At 39.2% G+C, this 19,667-nt stretch overlaps 1 protein-coding gene across 2 annotated transcripts; it reads right to left on the bottom strand.

The window, feature by feature from the left end:
• Nucleotides 1–3,368: 3,368 nt before the first annotated feature.
• LOC306999112 (uncharacterized protein) lies at nucleotides 3,369–6,056 on the bottom strand. Of its 2 annotated transcripts, XM_079613583.1 has the most exons (4): nucleotides 5,654–6,056; nucleotides 5,450–5,518; nucleotides 3,809–5,301; nucleotides 3,369–3,691 (listed from the first exon to the last, which is right to left on the bottom strand). In XM_079613583.1, exons 3-4 carry the CDS (start codon nucleotides 4,873–4,875, stop codon nucleotides 3,469–3,471), a joined length of 1,290 nt encoding a protein of 429 aa, XP_079469709.1. In that variant the 5' UTR covers nucleotides 4,876–5,301; nucleotides 5,450–5,518; nucleotides 5,654–6,056; the 3' UTR covers nucleotides 3,369–3,468. The 2 variants fall into 2 exon arrangements, with proteins under 2 accessions (XP_079469709.1, XP_079469710.1); XM_079613584.1 differs by lacking the exons at nucleotides 5,450–5,518; nucleotides 5,654–6,056 and having other exon boundaries at nucleotides 3,809–5,312.
• Nucleotides 6,057–19,667: the final 13,611 nt, after the last annotated feature.

The raw sequence follows: 19,667 nt of genomic DNA, 5'->3' as shown, positions 1-19,667 counted from the left end.
GCTGTTCTTTGCTGGACATTTAATTTCCAAAAGGCCAAAGCTTGTACCACCAAGACCTTCCGGTCAGGGGATTTGCCAAGGTGTGGAGCATTGGGGTTCACTACAAAGCCACAAGGGTATACTAGATTACCTGTTACTTTCAAGTACTGCTGCGCTGCCACCGATTCTAGCTCTACCCCTCTCCTCATTGCTTTGGTCTGCATTTTGGATGTGCCCTTGATTCTCACAGCCAAGGTGTCAAAGTCAGCTCTCCTAGAGCATTTTGTCTTGAACACACTTGACGTTATTCGGGAAGCCCGGACAAGATGCCAGATGTGATTTGTATCTTGTTGTCTGGTCTCTCTTTCTAAAGCTAAAGACTGGGATGGTGTGATTGTCAATTTTCTGTAGCTACACATGTTTTGTTCATGCAGCACTGCACAGAAATTTGACGGCTGTGTTGGCAGGGGAAAATCCGGGAAGTCGTTTGACGGCTGGTTCGCAGATGATGGTCCTGCAGAGTCAAGGAGAGGAAGCTGTAAAACAGAAGAAAATAACATAAATTAGTAACATTCCATGTCTTCTTTCTCTTTTTTGTCTTTTACAGAAGAACATGATACAGGCGACCATGGAGAGGAACTGAGAACTCTGCAGGACGCAATAGCCAATCACAAGCAGGACATAAATCTGAAGCTTCAACTCGAGGCAAAGGATGGCCAACTCCATCATCTTCAAAAGGAACTTCAGTATGCACACACCTCAGCTTTAAACCCAGAGATTTTAAACCAAAGCCATGTGCCTGATTATTTCCACTACTGCACAGGGTTTTCTTATGAGCAATTTAACAGCTTGTGTGAATTTTTTAACATTCCAACTGACCCAAGTGCACCACAAACACACATCCCTCTCTCATACAAACGTGTCAATAATGAAATCAAACAACTTTCACTGCGTACTCAATTGTTACTGACCTTAATGAAATTAAGACAAAATTTGAACCACAAAGACCTAGCCTTCAGATTTAACATCCGTTTACAGAGTGTTAGCACACTGATCAACTCCTGGGTGGACTATATGTATGATAGTCTTGGCAAATTGTCTATTTGGCCACACAGGGATGTTATTTCTGAGAACATGCAAGCAAAATTTAAGGAAGAATTTCCAAATACATTTGCTATCTTAGACTGCACTGAACTTAAGATTCAGAGACCAAGCTCACTATTGTTTCAGAGTCAGACTTACTCCTCCTACAAATCTACTAACACCCTTAAGTCTCTAGTGGCCTGCGATCCACGGGGTGCAGTCATTTATGTGTCTGCCCTCTTCACCGGAGCAATTTCTGACAAGAAATTTTCAATGTGTGCAACATCCTTGACATTTTGAAGGGGTACATTCAGTGTGGCTATCTCAATGTAGGAGATGGATTGATGGTTGATAAAGGCTTTCTAATAGAGAAGGAAGTTGAGGAGATTGGTTTGCAACCTAACATTTCACCTTTTGCAAGAGCAAACAGACAGATGCCACATGCAGATGTTGAAATGACCAAAAGAATAGCCAAGCACAGGGTTCATGTTGAAAGAGCTATTGCAAAGATAAAGAAGTTTAAAATTGTGTCAGGCCAAATCCCGATTTCCCGGCTTGTGAACATTAATCAAATATGGTATGTAGTCAGCATGCTGTCTAACTTCCAGCCACATATCATCAAAGATTAAGGTTGTCTGTGTGTAGAAGAGCTAAGTGGTCAAGGAAGATCACGCTGACGTGGTGCAATGTCCTGTACTGCCCTGTACATTACATTTTTGATGACAGATTTTTAATTTAGAAGTGAACTATCCGTTTAAATAAATAAATACATTTATATGTGTCCCTTTAAGGCTTGCTTTACTACTGAGTGTATTCCCAGCTAACAGTCTTTTGTCATAAGAACGTTCTCCAAATATTCAGTGTTGGTTCTGGGAACGTGAAAAATGTCCAGTTTTCTTGACGTTACAGGAACTTGTTTAAAAGGTATAATGTTCCTTTATAAATGTTCTTTCAACTTAATTTTCATTTCAACATTCTAGGAACATTGACTTCTAACATTCCAAGAACATAAAAATGTCCAGTTTGCTTAATGTTACTAGAATGTTATTTAAAGGTTAGTGTGATGTTAGTAATAAGTGAAGCTGGTAATGCTGTTTGTGGAGAAGTTTAATCAGATCTTGAGAGGGTTAATATCTCCAGTTCATCTAAGGCTGTGTCTCAAGAAAGTTGTAGTTTGTGTTCTTAAAGGGTAAGTTCACCCAAAAATGAAAATGATGTCATTAATGACTCGCCCTCATGTCGTTCCAAGCCCGTAAAACCTCCGTTCATCTTCGGAACACAGTTTAAGATATTTTAGATTTAGTGCGAGAGCTTTCTGTCCCTCCATTGAAAATGTATGAACGGTATACTGTCCATGTCCAGAAAGGTAATAACAACATCATCAAAGTAGTCCATGTGACATCAGTGGGTTAGTTTTTTGAAGCATCGAAAATACATTTTGGTCCAAAAATACGACTTTATTCAGCATTGTATTCTCTTCTGGGTCTGTTGTCAATCCGCGTCATGACTCTGCAGTGACGCTGCTGACGTAAGACGCTGCTGACGTGTTATCTGGTGCGCCCGAGCTTCGTTTACAGTCTGAGGGAGACGCACGCTATATTCAAGCTATTCTACATTGTTTTTATTTTGCTATTGCTATATTTACATGTTTGCGAAGATTGTTTTGTTTTTGTTGCTCGGGCGCAACAGATGACACGCAAGAAGCGTCTTACGTCAGCAGGGTCACTGTGGAGTCGACTTGCTTTAATCGGAAGAGAATACAATGCTGAATAAAGTAATAGATTTTGTTATTTTTGGACCAAAATGTATTTTCGATGCTTCAAAAAATTCTAACTAACCCACTGATGTCACATGGACTACTTTGATGATGTCGTTATTACCTTTCTGGACATGGACAGTATACCGAACATACATTTTCAATGGAGGGACAGAAAGCTCTCGCACTAAATCTAAAATATCTTAAACTGTGTTCCGAAGATGAACGGAGATCTTACGGGCTTGGAACGACATGAGGGCGAGTCATTAATGACATCATTTCCATTTTTGGGTGAACTAACCCTTTAATTCTCTCTCTTTCGGTGCTTGTTTACAGCAGGTGTTTGAATGATTGAAAGAATGTTTCAGGAACATCACACTAACCTTTAAATAACATTCATGAAACTGGGCATTTTTATGTTCTTGGAATGTTAGAAGTCAATGTTCCTAGAATGTTTAAATGAAAATTAAGTTTTAAGATTTTTCATGTTCCCAGAACCAACACTGAATATTTGGAGAATGTTCTTATAACAAAAGTCTGTTAGCTGGGTTTGTGAGTAGGCTGAGCTGTTGTCTGTGTGCATGTGTATGTGAGGCTCTGTGTGTGTTACATTGCCATCATATTGACCGTGTTAATACTAATACTGCATCCTAGTGAAGCAAATTGTCATAAAAGCTGTGAAAGTCCTTTGGGATGACTTCCTTCAGGTCTTGGAGGTCTTTGAATTTCAGCTCTTTGATCTTCAGGCGGTCTGAATAGAGTGGGGTGACTGTGTGGCTGTCTGAGGTGGAGTTTCGGAGTTGGTGACTCGGATGTGGATGCCAGGCATCAGAGTGGTTGATTTTGAAGTCCATCGTTCCATTGTTGTTGTACCTGCACAAAATATAACACAACAACATAATCACTGTAAGATTTCATAAAACAACATGCAACATCATAATGTCATGCCTACAGTATATTGTAAGACATAAGATTTACATTGGTAATTACCTGATGGCTCTGATATCATGGACAGTTGGGTCACCAGGCCCTACTCCAGGGCGCAGAGACTTGCAGAGCCTCAGCTTGGTGAAGTCCTGGAAGAAGGTGTGGTCGATGTACTTGACTTCATATGGATGAGGCTTCACACGGGCCCTCTTCATCAGGTTAACATACTCCGCTGGGAGATACACATCCTGGTCCCTCAGACGCCTCTCGATGACGCTGTGAACGGAGTCGCATTCCATTTGAGTATGCCCCTTCTCAAGGTACTTCTGAATGACGACTTTGTTTTTCTTCATGGAGAAAAGAAGAAGTGCATTGCTTAGAACTGCATTCCGGTTCTGAGACCCGCAGCCGTCACTCCACAGAATAAATGTGTCAGGCTCAGTCTGTGCAGAGAGGTAGTCGACAATGCATGAAACAAACTCACTGGCAGACAAGGATCCCTCGCCTTCATGCCAGACATAACATGTGGCACTGTGTGTCAGCATGTTGTACACAGTAAAATTGTGAACTGCAAGCTTTGTTTTGTAATACAAGGCAGAGGCTTTTAGCTTTGGGCACAAAAGGAGGGCTTGTAAGTCCATACATACAACCATGATGTTGTTGCTGGCCTTGCTTTTGTCAGACAACTTTTCGTCGCGGGCCTCTTCTTTTTGAAGGAGGTGGTGCTGCCACTCATCATCAGGTAAGTTGCCGGTCTTGAAAGCACAACAAATGTTGCACTGGTCCTTTTTTGGGTGGTAAAGGCCTAGGTTGAGACGCTTGAACTCATCTGTGAACACTTGCCTTGACAAAGGTGTCACATTCTTCTCTGCTGCAGCGCGACAATACACGGCATACAGATCAGCCATCGACTGAAACACAGGTTCCAGATACTGTTTGGATGTTGTGGATCTGCAGTCGTGTGAGGGCACCTTTGGGAGATCCTGCAAAAAGCTGTGAATTAATTCATGGCCAGCCACTGAACGACGTGCGTTGCTGTGTGTTTGTCCCTCTGTGTCTGCTTGCATGTGTCCCTCTTTTGCCCAGTTAAGGGCAGACCACTCGCCTATTCCTAGGGTAGACAAAAACATACTTTTGCAGACACGTCTTCTCTACCCGCTGACCCGTAAAAAAAAACACAGGGAATTTGATCTTCGTGAATTTTCAGCCCCCCTTCTCCTTTGCACGGGGACCACATCAATTAGACCATGCACATAAATCCTCTTCTCCTCCCAGGTCATATGTTGCCAAAAGTCATTGAAAATTGTATTCCTCTCAGGCTCGCGAAATTGCACTGCAGTGATGTTTAGCTGACTTGGCACATGCTGCTGATGAACATCTAGGCCCTATAGCCTGTGTCTCCCTCATTATTTCCGTCTGCTTCTGTTTTCCAACGTATGACTTCCCAACCATTCTTCTTTTCTTGTTGATGACTTTCTTCCAGGTGTTTTCAGCTCTCAGTCTTTTCCTTGGAGGTGCGTCTTCCTCAGCATTTGAGCACGAATTCTCTGCTGCATCTTCATTTCCACCATGGAAAACATTAATACACACACAAACCAAACGTGCATGAATGAGTTGCATCTTTATAAACTGTCAACAGTGAGGGCTATAGTAGAAGAACCTTATCTAATTTAATGAGAAATTGTAGAAAAGCATCTAACCTACCCGTGTCAAACTGTACCTGCTCTGGAGCCAGCAGTGAGGCCTCCTCTACCTCCAGACCACCAGATAAATCTTTTCGAACACATGATACAATTAGTGTGAATAATTTTTTTTAACAAATGTCTATTGTTGTGAAATTTGCATGAAACATCCATTTTGGTATGTAAAATCATTATCTCTCATGATTATTATAGAAAGTAACTATACCAGCATGTATCACTGTGTCCTCCATCTCTTCCTCTCTCTCTACACTCTCCATCAGAGCTCTCACTCTCTATTAGGGCCCTTGCCTGATCATATGGCACATTGACCATCTTACATTGTTCCTCTAAGGACACAGACATGGTTGCTGCAAAACATAAAATGAATAAAGGTCAAATGATCAACTTTCCCTAAGTTTTACAGCATGTTTACGTATGAAAACGAAGCAAGAAGCCACACTGCAAAAAATGCTTTTCTTACTTAGTATTTTGTCTTGTTTCCAGTCCAAATACCAAATCAAAAATGATTAATTCAAGATGCCAAACACAAACACAGCTATTCCAAGGATATTAATTTTGATTCATTCCCCCGGAAAACAGGACATAATATCTTATAGTATTTTACTCATCTAGTAATGCATCTTGATTTAATAATTTTTAGATATTTGGACTGGAAACAAGACACAAATAGAAGAAAAGCATTTTTTGCAGTGCAGCAGATAGCTTGCTTAAAGTGAAGAATATGACGGCAAAGGCAGTTACTTGTTGAACATGACGGCATGCCTTGACATTGAAAGCTACAATCCTGACATAGTACATTACATTAACGTTATTATGTTGTTCCTCAGACGAGTGCCAGAACTAGCGGGGGTCGAGATTTTTTTCTTTAAGCCCCACGGAAATCATGTTAGCTATCTCACCAAACATGACGACAAAACCAGGCTAACTAAGTCAACGGCAGGATATTTTTGTGCTTTAAATTCATTATCCTCGTCAGAAACAAAAACATGGAAGATTTCAATCAACAAGATAGCTAACGTTAACGTTACAGTCCAATGCTAGACCTAGCAGAAAGAAAAATCTAGCATCCTCAGAAACGATAAGCTACAGATGGTACTCAACCAGAATGCCTATTACCGCCGCGACAGGCACCGCGGCAAAACTACCGCGGTAAAAATAATCCAGTCGCATTTCAAAGTCATTCGCGAAATGACCGCCAGGTGGCACAGAGGGACATTGTACAAAACAGCAGCTATTGCCGTATTTTGAAATGTAAGCGGGGTTAATGTCAATTAACAGATGAAATAGGCTACTATAGAACATTGTTTAGGACAGAAAAATAGAATCATAATTTAAAAATAGAGACGAGAACAATATAGCCTTTATTTCATATTGTAGCCTACGCCTAGACGTCGGTGGGCGACATAAGCCTATTGCCCGTTGGGAGCAGCGTGATAAAATAATAATAATAACAAAAATAACGAACAAAAATAAATTAGGTGCAAAGAAGCTGATTATTTGTTTACTACTCTATTGAGGAATGAGACGAATGATGAGCGCTTCCCTGGAACAGATTGGATAAACCGGGCTTTTCTAAATGAGTAAATTCATGGCCGAGTGGTAGAACTTACGTATCGATTATTTGGATGACACGGGTTCGAATCCCGTACAAACAGAGATTATTGTACATTTTATATTAGCCTATTAATGCATGTCATAGCCTATTATTAATGCAGACAATCAAACAAACAAAACATTTTTTTTATACAGGATAGCCTTTTTTTTGTGGTTCATATAGAGTTTGTAAAACATGGTTTTAACTAAGCAAGGTGCGATTTTCCAGGGGGACGGGGATTTCCTTCTGGTCTAAACATCCCTGCTTCTGCTGAATTATTTTAATCCCCCCTCCCTCCACAGTAATCAATGCTATAAATTACTTCACCAATAGACCATTTAAAATATATAAAATAAAGATATGCAACAGGCACGTTTAAACGACTAACAATAAAATCAGAACCAGTTTCAGTTCATGGTTCCAGTGCCTTAATGCATGCACGGCTTTCAAAATGTCACAAGCGTTTTGAGATTATTTTGAATGAAATATTGAAGTTTATAATTAAGTATTTTGGCACACCACGCCAAATGGCGCTATCCATTGTTCTAAAGTCGGGTTTTATTCTGGCATGTTGAATTAGTGTTTGACAGACGCGGCTGCGCATTCATTTGGATTTATTTTTCTCATAACAGACAGCTAAAATAACTTAGGCCCAAATAGGCTACTCCGTAGTTTTTTAGTCATACAGATCAGAGTAGACTAGAGTAGCCTACATCGTTCAAAACTGTAAACTTTTATTCATATTCAAACCTTTATTCAAAAGTTTATCTGTCATCTCTGTCTCCGGGAACTGCGCGTCACAAAAATGAACCGAAAGCCACTTTCCTCCGCTCAGTCACGATAAGAAATCGGCTATGTCTAAAGCCTTTACATGTCTAAATATTTAATAAATGTTATCTGATTAGGTAATCCGTATGAAACCGAGAGGTGCAGATCTAGCCTACTCAAAAGCTGTGAGCGCTTCCCAATGATGAACGGACAAGGGTGGAAATATCGCTATAATTAAATGTCTAGGCTAAATCGCCCTGAATTAAATTGTAAAAAAAGATCAGATAATTTATTTGTTGAAATGTTGCGATATTGTTTCACTTAAGTTCATAAATATTATATAAATGTTATTTAGTTTAGCAGCAGCACAAAGCACTGTGGTTCGAGATTTATAAATAAAAAAATAATAATAGCTAATTCACAAATCGCGCACCCTGGTTGTAAGGATCCAAAGATCCCCGTGGAATTTAACATTGAGTTGAACATTGTATTCATGACAACAAATGAACGTGCGTTTGAACAAATGAACATGCGTTTGTATTTAGGTTTGCTTGGAAAAAGCTGGCCCAAACCGAGGTAGTGTTTTATTTCTTCAATTATTGAAATAATTAAATGTTTAATAATAAACTTTTATGAGAGAAATATTAGCCTATTAGCCTACATGTAGCCTAAATAATTAAATTATTTTATTATCAACACTTTACTAGCCTAATGCTATGTCTAGAATTAAGTGTGAATTCCGACTTCTCTTTGTTTTAAGTCGGTCTCAAACTCAGATAGCCTGTGGGGGGTTGGGGGTTCAGGAGGTGTTAATGTTCTGTCTTTCATATGCAGAGTGAGCCTGATGACCAGGCAAAGGCAAAATACTTTTAAAGATATATCTCTCGATGTGTCCAAATGTAGGCCCTTAAATTATAAATATTGTAGTTTTATGTATTGTATTTAAAGAGGTTTCACACACACTTTCAGTTTAAGTGTTCAATCCGTTTGTTTCAACTGGTTTTGTAGAATTTTAACACGTTTGAGTAGTGTGTGTGTCAACAATCTGGCATTATCTAAACATGAACTATCGACGAAACGCGTTCTTGCCAACTAAACGAATGCGATGAGCAGCAGATACAGAGCGCTTATTTGCGATCCACCTCGTTTTATTGTACAGTGAATTCAACCAGGCATTCTGTTTGAAATCATGTTACAGTTTTTTTTTTTCGTGATTTGTATGGATGACACACAGCGACATCAGTATTATCAGCTGTATAATGGGGTTTTACCCTGAAATCTTGTTTAATGTCGAGAGAGACCCGGCGCGCGCAGTGCAGGGAGAATAAATAAACTAAAATAAAAGAGATCCAGCGCGAGAGAGAAGCAAAGAAAATCTTAATTTATGTTGCTTTGAACTATTTTCGTTTTGTAGACTATAGCCTACTGTTTTAATTGTTTATTTAGCTGCAATTTCTTTGGCAATACAAATGTAAAATGTCGCAAGAATAAGATTCTGTTTCTTACTTAATAAACTCTAACTCGATGCAACCCTGTTTTAAATAAATAAACTGCCCCCGACACTTTATTTAAACCTTGAAATGTCCAGGATCTGTTTGTAAAAATTTCTTCCTTTGCTATGGCGGGTATCAATTGTCAGTCATCTCAATTTTGTGGATGATTCACAAAACAATAATTTAGCAGATTAAAGATAGCTTCGTCATTTTCATTTTCTGACGCAATCGGCTGATAATCTTCCTTCATCAGGTTTGTCGTCTGTGCAGCGGCTCTACTGGAAAGTAGCAAATGTATGTTGTAATGTGCCATTGATAATTAAACAAAACGCTTGACTTCAATAAACAGTTACCTATCTAAGCATCAAGAATGGTAAAACATTTAACGCTGTCAGCCAAAGCTAGTGAGATTCGATCTCGGGTCGCTTGAAGCTCCGTGAAGCTCGTGCTGTTGCGTTGTCCACTGCGCTACCGTCGGTCCGCTGATGAGACATTGCTCTTGCAAAGCCTCATTGATGTAGCCTAATATTTTTCTATTGCAATGTTTTGTGTTGAAATGTTTTCATTATTTATTAAATGTATTAGGCCTACATTTAATTTCAGTCTTGTGATTATATGAATTCATTTAACTACATGTTTAACTTGAATTGATCTGTTTTACCACATTTCAATCACTCTCAATGAGCCGCGGCGCGGTGGCAGATTACGCAATAGAGAGAATAAACTGACACTTTTCAAAGTCTGCGATTGTAGCGCCTCTTAGCGGTCAAAGCCAGCAAATACACCCCCGCAATTTTACCGCCGCAAAAGTCTCATTCTGGTTGAGTACCATCTGTACATTAGGCTTAGCACTACCATTACTTCAAGATCGAGATAAAACTGTTATATATATTTATTAAAATTCATATAACTGAATCATGAATAACCAGTGTTTTGAGAACATTTACCTCAGGATGTGTTGCTCGATGAAGATCGTTGCGACTTTCAATCTTGAAGAAACAAAATGCCGCGAAGCTCCCTCCCGCGGAGTGAAGAAGAGGTGGAGTTACGAGGCTTCTCAGACAGTTGAAGTGTCCAATGGAGTTACGAGATTTGCTCTCAAGCTATTTTCAACACTTTAGATTGGTTAAAAATTTGTAAAAATAACAGACCCACGTGGGGACTGACCAATTGCATCGATTTGTGAAAAAATCAGAAATTGATTAAATTTGGACATACAAGGTTTCCGCCCGACAGTGACGATCTGTTAGTTAATGCACTGTGAACTAATTTTTTAATGAACACGTTCTATTTTATGCATCAGCAGGTATGCTCGTTTTTATGACTTTTTAGAAGGGTAATGTAAATTGAATTGTGCTCTTAAAGCTTTGAATGTGCTGCAAAGAATGTTTTAACATGTGAAAGGGTTTTAAAGTTTAAAATGTCTTGTATCCATGTTCTGTGCTGCCTTTACAAATATTTTGTGCATCTGCCTTTGGCTAAGTTAATATTAACTGACAATTTATATATATATATATATTAGGGCCGGGACTCGATTCAAAAAATTAATCTAATTAATTAGAGGCTTTGTAATTAATTAATCGCATTTTAATCGCATATAAATATTTGACCTGAGAACAGTGAGAAGTAATTTTTTTCACATGGATTATTAGTATACCATTGAATAATAAGCTTAAGCAACAAAATATTGTTTATTTTTGTTCAACCAAGTCCAGCAGACCAGTGCTATTTTTGCCATTAAGTGTAGCAATAGCCGTTCCGAATTCCTTGTTGCATAGCTTGCACACAACCATGCTCTTATCGACGCTTCCATCCGTTCGTTTTTTAAAACTTTATAACAAAATGTCCCATCCACGGGGCCAACCAAAGCGGTCTCGTCAGCTTCTTTGTTCATGTTCACTGTGGTTTGTTGTTGTCTGAAGTTATCGTTTAGTTAGAACTGTCTATGGAAGTTATGGGCGGTAGTTGGTGCTCCAGTATAATCGGTCCGCCTAAACTCATCCAGTGAGAAACGTTCCGCGGTGCAAAAATAAGTGCGATTAAAATGCGTAAAAAAAAATTAACGCGTTATTTTTTTGTGTAATTAATTCATCTTAATTAACGCGGTAAAGTCCCGGCCCTAATATATATATATGTATATGTGTATATATAATGTATATATATATATACATTGTCTTTCGTATATTACGTGTTTGTAATATACTGTAGAAAGGTATGACACCTTTTGTGAACTTTTTCTTACCCCCAGTAAATTAATTGTATACTATATTCCGTTTCTGTTGTCTTTTCTGAGTTACTGAAGAAAGAGAAAATTCTTACATTGTATTAACCTGACCAAATCGATTTCGTCCAATGTGTTATAGACATACAGACTAAACAAGAAGCATTAAATGTAGGATAACTTAAATAATTAAAGTAAACTGAAATCCATTAAATCAAGTGAACTAAAACCATTAATTCAAGTCCAGCTAAAACCATTCAAGTTAAACTAAAAACCATTCTTTCAAGTTAAACGAACACCATTCTTTCAAGTTAAATGAACACCATTCTTTCAAGTTAAACTAAAACCATTCTTTCAAGTTAAACTAAAACCATTCTTTGAAGTTAAACTAAAACCATTCTTTCAAGTTAAACTAAAACCATTCTTTCAAGTTAAATGAACACCATTCTTTCAAGTTAAATGAACACCATTCTTTCAAGTTAAATGAACACCATTCTTTCAAGTTAAATGGACACCATTGGTTGTAGTTGGTTTACATGGTTGATTTTACTGGGTTTTATTTGTTCCTGTTTTGTTAAGATTACTTGTTTTAATCACATGGAACCACTGTCCATGAATGAATCATGTTCAGTCAAAGAGCTATTTTTTTAGTGTAACAGGGGGGATGGAGAAGACCATTTGGCTTTCTTCATTTCTGAGCCAGTTTCTAAACTTCTAAAAACTTTATTTCCTTTTGATTTACCTATCTGGAAATGAGACATCTGTACCACTCACTTTGAGACATTCCATATGACATCAAACATTACACTTGATGATAATCATTCACATTAAACCACATACATATTCTTGTGTGAGTTTTTAGGTGTTTCTGTGGCCTCATCCACACTACTGCGTTTTAGTTTAGAAACGGAGAATTAAAACGAATACGATCTCTGTCCACACCAGCGTTTTAGCTGCGTATTAGAATTGATCTAATAATTTAGAAGACGTCCACATTAAGACGACTGAAAACAAGCATCACGTGACCATTCACCAACACTGGGCATGCGCGTGCCGGTGTAAACAGGCGCATGTAGACAGTTGTAGCATTGTAAAATGCAGAATTTACTTGCACAACAGCTGCTAGCAAAGACATCAACGTCAGTAACGCTTGTAATTCGTTATCCATGTTGCAGTCACTAACGTTACGTAGTGCAGGCTGTTTTTGTATGTTTTCTTCCCGGGGACAGGTCATGTGATGGGTGGCTGACGAATCAGGGAAGGATACGCCATGACTGATGACACCCAATCATAGAGCCTCTGCGTCATCGTTTGTCAAGTCTTCACCACTTCAGGAGGAGGTCTGGGCCGCATTCCAGACGAAACTGGACAAGTGTAAAGGCATCTGGTTGTTGAAACCACATATAAATTTTACTCTAAACAAAAATGCTAAAAATAAACGTGTGAGAGCGTGTTATAAGCTATATGTAATGTTATAGTCAGATATGACGACGCGACTGCAGCACTCATCACCGAAGCTGAGCATCGATTCATCAAGCCAACATGCAAACTATCGCAAATCAAAGTGAAAGTGAGTTGCTGACGCTTTACAAAGAATCATCTTCATTAAAAGTAAAGAAATTAAATTATCTTACCAGGGCTGTTGCCGCTCTCTTTTATTGCGGTCTTTGATTTCAAAATTTTAGCTGACGATCAATAAAATGCAGCTCATAACTGTTGCTTTCGGTGACTTGGACTCCATTAAATCTGCATATAGCGCGGGAATTGAAGATCGGATTTGTATCCGTTTTACAAAAACACATTTATGTAAATGGAATCGTTTTGATAGCTATCCGATCTGAGAAAACACATGAAGCGGCCAGGTGGCCTGATGTTTATACTTGTGCGCTGGTGTGTGCGTCGAGCCGGCAAATGTGTGTGTGTGGGGACTGTGTGGTAGAGCGAGGGAGAAGTGAGAGAGTGACGGTGATTAGCTTTGGAGCGAGTAGCGACTAGAATCATATTGAGAGAAACAAAGTGTCTTCTTTCTGACCACTGTGGGAAATCTGTAGCATGAAAAGTTAACCCTTTCCTTGATTGCTTTTTGTTTATGGAGAAGGAGAACCTTGAAATGAGTCGGGGAAAATTCAACGCTTCCAAGCCACGTGTATTTTTCGAGAGGTGCATGTCGGACGCATCATAAACAAAATATCGCAAAATTATCGCAAGACTTTCGATATAATATCGGGCGACGTGATATCGCGATAACAATATTGATGCGATATATATTGTGCACCCCTAGTTCAAACGTATCAAAAGGTCTTCATTTCTAAACGAAAACGCAGTAGTGTGGATGGGGTAGATTCTCCATCTAAATACTGCTGTACTAATGTCTCTTTTGGAACACGTTTTTTGGTTATCCTTTATCGTTTTAAATATCAGCTGGTCTACTGATGGCATTGAGAAGAGCCAATGTGGAGAGATTGGCAGAATCACCGTGGGACTAAAATCGATATTATTAATGGCTGTTTGTTGGGTCTGCTTGTCTATCGTTCATCCACAGCTTTCTAGATGTATCTGCTCATATTCCTAACAACTCCCCAATATTTCACTGGATGGTATGTAAAATTACCTTTAATACCTGCCTACTCTCCAGTATATTATATTTAGCTGAATTTCACGTATGTCTAATGGCGTTTCTCCCATTTCCCATCTCCCCTTTCTACCTGCAGTGCTGTTACAGGAGAGGATATAAAAGCTCCACAACATATTCTTCTGGCTTGGTTTTGAATCAACTCTATTCTTAGAAAGCATTGAGGCTGATGCTGAGCCATAATTTATTATGTCTTCTATACTACATGGCTTTTGAATGCTTGAATCGAATTTGTTGACAATCGTTCTAAGGTGTGCAATTATTTTCAGGGAAACGCACGGCTAAAGTACTTCCAGCAGGTCTTGACCGCATTACAGTTCCAAATCACTTCGCCAAATTATTTCAGTTATTTCAAAGGTCTTTACAGTCGACAACAGAAACATAACCAAATCCGACAACGACACTGACCAAGCAAATTAAAATAGTATATAGGATAAAAACAACCAATTATTTCCATGTTTTTTTGCCACTAAATTACGTTTTATTAAGGACAGCACATGCTCTTTTTTTCCCTCCCTCTCTCTCTCTCTCTCTCTCTCTCTCACTCAAACACACACACACATAGTATACAGTATGGACAGTCGGGGACACACTTGCACAGAAACGTGTTGTCAGCACTGCTCTGACAATTTTATCAGTAAAATTGTTTAACAACTTAAAAGCTACAATACATTTCAAACTAGCGATGTAGCCTAATAATGACTCTCTTCTTGGAACAGATAAAAACAAGTTTCGCTATTAGTAGAGAAGCTGCCGCTGAACACTGTTGAGAGACGCAAAGACTCAGGTAATTCATACACACATAACTACATTAATAACTGCATTAGTCATTGCTATCAGTGGCTCAAGCCTCCGTTACTAGCTCTAAAATTTAATTTTGGAATTAGCAATGGAGGCTTGGGATTAGATGCGTAAGAAAAAGGACAAAAACCTGAGAAATGTCTTGAAATACATAATCTGAACAATGTTTTGAGGTTTGGTAACCGTAGTATAAGCTGAATAATTGACTTTGGGCCGTCGAATTATTGAAAAATGATGCACAGCAGAGGTGTAACGGCCAGTCCATGTTAGAGTCCCATGTAACGGCCGCATTACCCCTGCAGGTGTGCAGTTAAGGATATACAGCTGACAGCAATCAGGGATGTTGAGTCCATGCAGAAAATTATGGAAAATTTAGTCCATGTTAGAATGATAATGAACAAGAGGGGAGTCCCCTCTGGTGGATATCAAGGGCACTCCAGCTAGTGACCGTGACATAGCCCCCTCCATAAGGAGCATATACACGGTGGAGGAGGAGGGATGAAGATTCAAGGTGGAGCCTGGGGGACCATTGACCATAGCGGAGCCGGGGAATCAGAAGACCAAATCAGAGATGGAGAAGGTAGAGACCAAGGCAGAGAAACAGTGGACCAGGGCAACATCACAGGCTTGAAGGGCCAAGGTGGAGCCAGAGGGTCAAACTTCCCAAATTATGGGTAGGTTTCCAATACTGTGATGGCCCAAGCCACACAGGATGAACAGCCGGTCAGTCAGGGTAATATCCAGCAATGGTAGTAATACAGCACACAAGCCATGTTTTATTAAGTTATTTTGCAGTTAGCCACACCCCAAACAATTAATTATTTTAAAACATAATCACATAGTTTATTTCAGATATAATATAGTTATTTGCTTTAGCCATACACTGTTTAAATGGAGTGCACACATTTCCACATTGTAGGGCTATGTAAGCATTTTCTGTTTTATTAATCATCGTTTCTTTTGTTACCATGTGGGAGAGAGATCTGTCCTGGGAGAAGAAAGGCGTGGCCAAGGGTGGAGGACTGTGATATCCTGTGGCCGGCCAATTAAGCCATACCATGTGCTGCCATGTTGGGGGGGGATTTTGAGTTTAGTTTGTTTTGTTTTGTAGTTGTTTGTATTTGTCGTCCATTTTGTTTTCCCTTTATGTGTAAATTGGTTTGGCCAAACCACTATATATGTTTCCTTGTGTCTCATTCAGTTAGGTCAGTTCATATTCTGTTTTGAGAATAGTTATATTTTGTTGACCTCTTTTATAGGCCTAGTTGTTACGTTTTTGGTTTCTATTGTTTAGTATTTTTTTGGATAAATAAGAAAAACCCTATTTTTCAACAAGAAACTTCTGTTCTCCTCATTGTCAGACTGTTTGGTCCCTGACAAATACCTATTTGCGAAAAACTTTTGTGATATTTTCTAAATGATGATTAAAAAAAACTATTGCGAAATGATGGCGTTTCATTAAAGGTCCCATGGCATGAAAATTTCACTTTATGAGTTTTTTTAACATTAATAGGAGTTCCCCTAGCCTGCCTATGGTCCCCCAGTGTCTAGAAATGGCGATAGGTGTAAACCAAGCCCAGGGTATCCTGCTTTGCCTTTGAAAAATTGAAAGCTCAGATAGGCCATTCTGGAATTGTTACATCCCCTTTCTCTGCTTTGCCCGCCCTGAGAATTTGGCCCACCCATGAGAAAATGAGCTACGACTGTGTGAGCGCGATATTGTTTTTTCCTAGAGAGACATCATGGCTTGCAAACGATCAAAGCATAGCAGTTGCTCAGTGTTTGGATGTACAAACGAACACAAAGGTATATTTTTAATTCCTTCATCCGAGCCAGTGAAGAACCAGTGGGTTAATTTAATTTTCTCTGCAAATTAGCTGTCACAACTTCCAAAAGTGTTGTATGTCTGCGCAAAACATTTCACTGAAGACTTGGGCCAATACAGAGCTGGCCTTGCTTAACGTCTTATACTAAAGTCTGGATCAGTACCAACTCTCCTTGGCTCAGTTACAGACCTTGGACAAGTAAGTCAACTACCGCTATATAATTTTGTTGCTTTACTGTATATGGTTACCTAGCTTGTTACCCTTAGAATGTGGCTGTAACCAGGCACGTGCACAGGCAGAAAAAAAATCAATGCTATCGGTCACCCTTTACGTCTGTCTGTCTGTTTTACAAATATTTAGCCAATGAAAGTTCTTAAAAAAAGCTTGTGTAAATCTTGTTCGATCCTCAAACTGTCAGTAAACATGATAACTCCGCCCCCTCTATCGTGACTGAATTAACTGAAGTTCCACAGCAGCCGCACAGCAGCGGAACAAAGTTTTGCGAAGGGTAAACAAAGATCTTGTTGTTTGAATAAGTACTAAACACTATGTCTATAAAAGCTCATATTTAATTTATTTGATGTCTGACTGAGACATGTGGGACCTGAGAGAGAGGTCTAGCATTTGCCATCTAGTCATAGCCAATACAGCCTACACTTAAATAGCCTGTGCATACAGTAGCGTTTCATCTTTTATTAAAATTATATATTATAATTATACTTCAGTACATTTTACTTTTGATGTAGTTAGTAAGTATTCTGGCATTTCTCTTTACTTTCATAATGTTGTTTCATTAGACTTGCCTTAGTAAAATTAATTTTGGCTGCAGGTGTCCAGGCAACTGTCTCCTGCAAAGATTTTGGTGTTGGGACATCCAATGCAGACCCTTTGTGCATGTCATCGACACCTATAAAGAGAGTAACCAAAATACCTTGTCTAGACCTCGATGAAGAGCTGGAGGACAATCCATTGGAGGGCAGCTCTTTAGTGGAAGCTTCAAAGGGACAGGATTCCACTAATGATCCTGACGACTCCATCACATTATCGTTGGACTCTACACTAAAGTCCTAAGTTACTGAGTGTGAAGATACAGTATATGTGTGGCTCACATTCTAACATAAAGGATTAGTCTCAGTGAGACCGTTGTTGTTTATAGCTTTACTTTTAGGATTGTTTATGTGCATAAAGATTATTGAACCAGCTGCGAACAGGGTGATGGTTTAAACTTTAAACAACAGTCCACATAAAAGCTCAATCTGTTTAAATCCTTTCTTTGTGGTTTGAAATAAAAAAAAATCATCCACAACAGGAAAAAGTACATAGTGTACAAGCACTGTATCATGGAGTTGTTTAATGTATGTCCAGTCTGCACACGGGCATGTGATGTGAGGACCGTAAGGCTGGGGACATTCCTGTCTGTGAAGCAGCGGTGCACCCATTGCACATTTAAAAAGACACTGGAATAGCCAGCCTATCCTTGGGAGCATGCCAGCTGAAAATCTGCACCTTTCAACCGCCGTGTACCTGAGTGGTGCATCTTTCATACAAGTCGAAAAGGTAAATGATGTGCAACTCTAGTTACTTTGACTGTGAATTTCTTCAATTTAGATCAAATTACATATATTATGTATCCCCCCACACCAACAAGTCTTTAAGGCAATGAAGCTACAGTTGTTTCGGTATGAAACATTTCGCCGCCATGCCAGAGCTTTCATTGAACCGGCAGTTATTCACCACTAGGAAGTCACATGATGTGAATCTGCAGCGGCCAAGTCAGGAGGAAAAAGTGATACTTGGTGGTGACATGAGAGCTGACTATCCAGGTATTGATACTTTACTGAAATAGTGTAGTTTATACAGGGCAGGGCTTGCAAAATCGCCCGCCCGACGTCCCGGGGCTATTGTGTTTTCCAGTCGGGCTACCAAAATGCATAACCGGCCTGCCCGACGGGCTATCTGAAATAGTGCTCGCTTCAGTCTTGTTATAATCAGATTCAGCGCGTTCTTCGTCTTCAATCCGCAGTGGCGCCGAACAGAGCGCACGTCAGAAACAGAGGACAGGATGTGTGTGTGTATGTATCTGAGCCTCATTGGTCTGTCACTGCTCGTCAATGTCAGAATATTAGAGATTACCAATCAAATCAAAGTAGGCGGGATTTATATTCACAGAAGCTGCTGAGCGCGAATATGAGCAGAGCAACTCGACGCTTCAGTTTATGGTCAAGTGCGATAACGTAAGTAGCTAAACTAAATATTTCACATTTTACTTTTTTTTTTGGTCATAAATGTTAAACAAATGACAAATTATCAGGCAAACGAATTTACTTGTCTAATTTGGCCATTTTGAACTGAAAATAGGCCTTTGTAACGTGACTCGTGGAATGTAATTCGTTTAGCTGCTACTGTCATTGTGAGGGGACGAGAAACAAAGCCGTTTTTATCTTGTTAGGCACAATATTAATAACGAATGTGTACATGTTGAGAATTAACATAGTACAATTTGTAGCCTTCAGCAAATTAAAAAAGTTCAGCTTTAGGAGGGGAAGAGACAGGGCAAGATGAGGAGACTGAGAGAAAAAGAAAGAGTGATGGATAAGAAGTGAGAGCAGGTATTGACAAATACTGCCCGCTGACATGGTTTTAAAGCTATTTCTTATCCTTTTTTTGGCCTTCAAACGTCTTGAAATGCACATATCAGAGAAATAAAAAATTTGAACCCCCTAACAACCTTACATTTAGGACCTATTTGATTATAAAGCCCTGTCTACGGCCCTGTTTTAAGATCAATAATGAATGTGTACATATTGTGAATAAATTTAATAAACTTAGTTAGGCTACCTAGCTTTCCTAGTAGCTTTCAGTAAATGAACGTGTCTGAGAAAAT

This window comes from Phoxinus phoxinus, assembly GCF_949152265.1.
Source record: "Phoxinus phoxinus genome assembly, chromosome: 5".
Taxonomy (NCBI): domain Eukaryota; kingdom Metazoa; phylum Chordata; class Actinopteri; order Cypriniformes; family Leuciscidae; genus Phoxinus; species Phoxinus phoxinus.
The sequence above is the reverse complement of the archived record's forward strand: the minus strand, read 5'-3'. Positions and strand labels throughout refer to the sequence as shown.

What these genes read in the sequence shown, in the direction of transcription:
- LOC306999112 (XM_079613583.1), bottom strand. Translation starts at nt 4,875, where the DNA reads ATGTTTTTGTCTACCCTAGGAATAGGCGAGTGGTCTGCCCTTAACTGG. An exon ending in CATGATATCAGAGCCATCAG is followed by an intron (nt 3,692 to 3,808) that starts GTAATTACCAAT and finishes TATTTTGTGCAG; the next exon opens with GTACAACAACAATGGAACGA.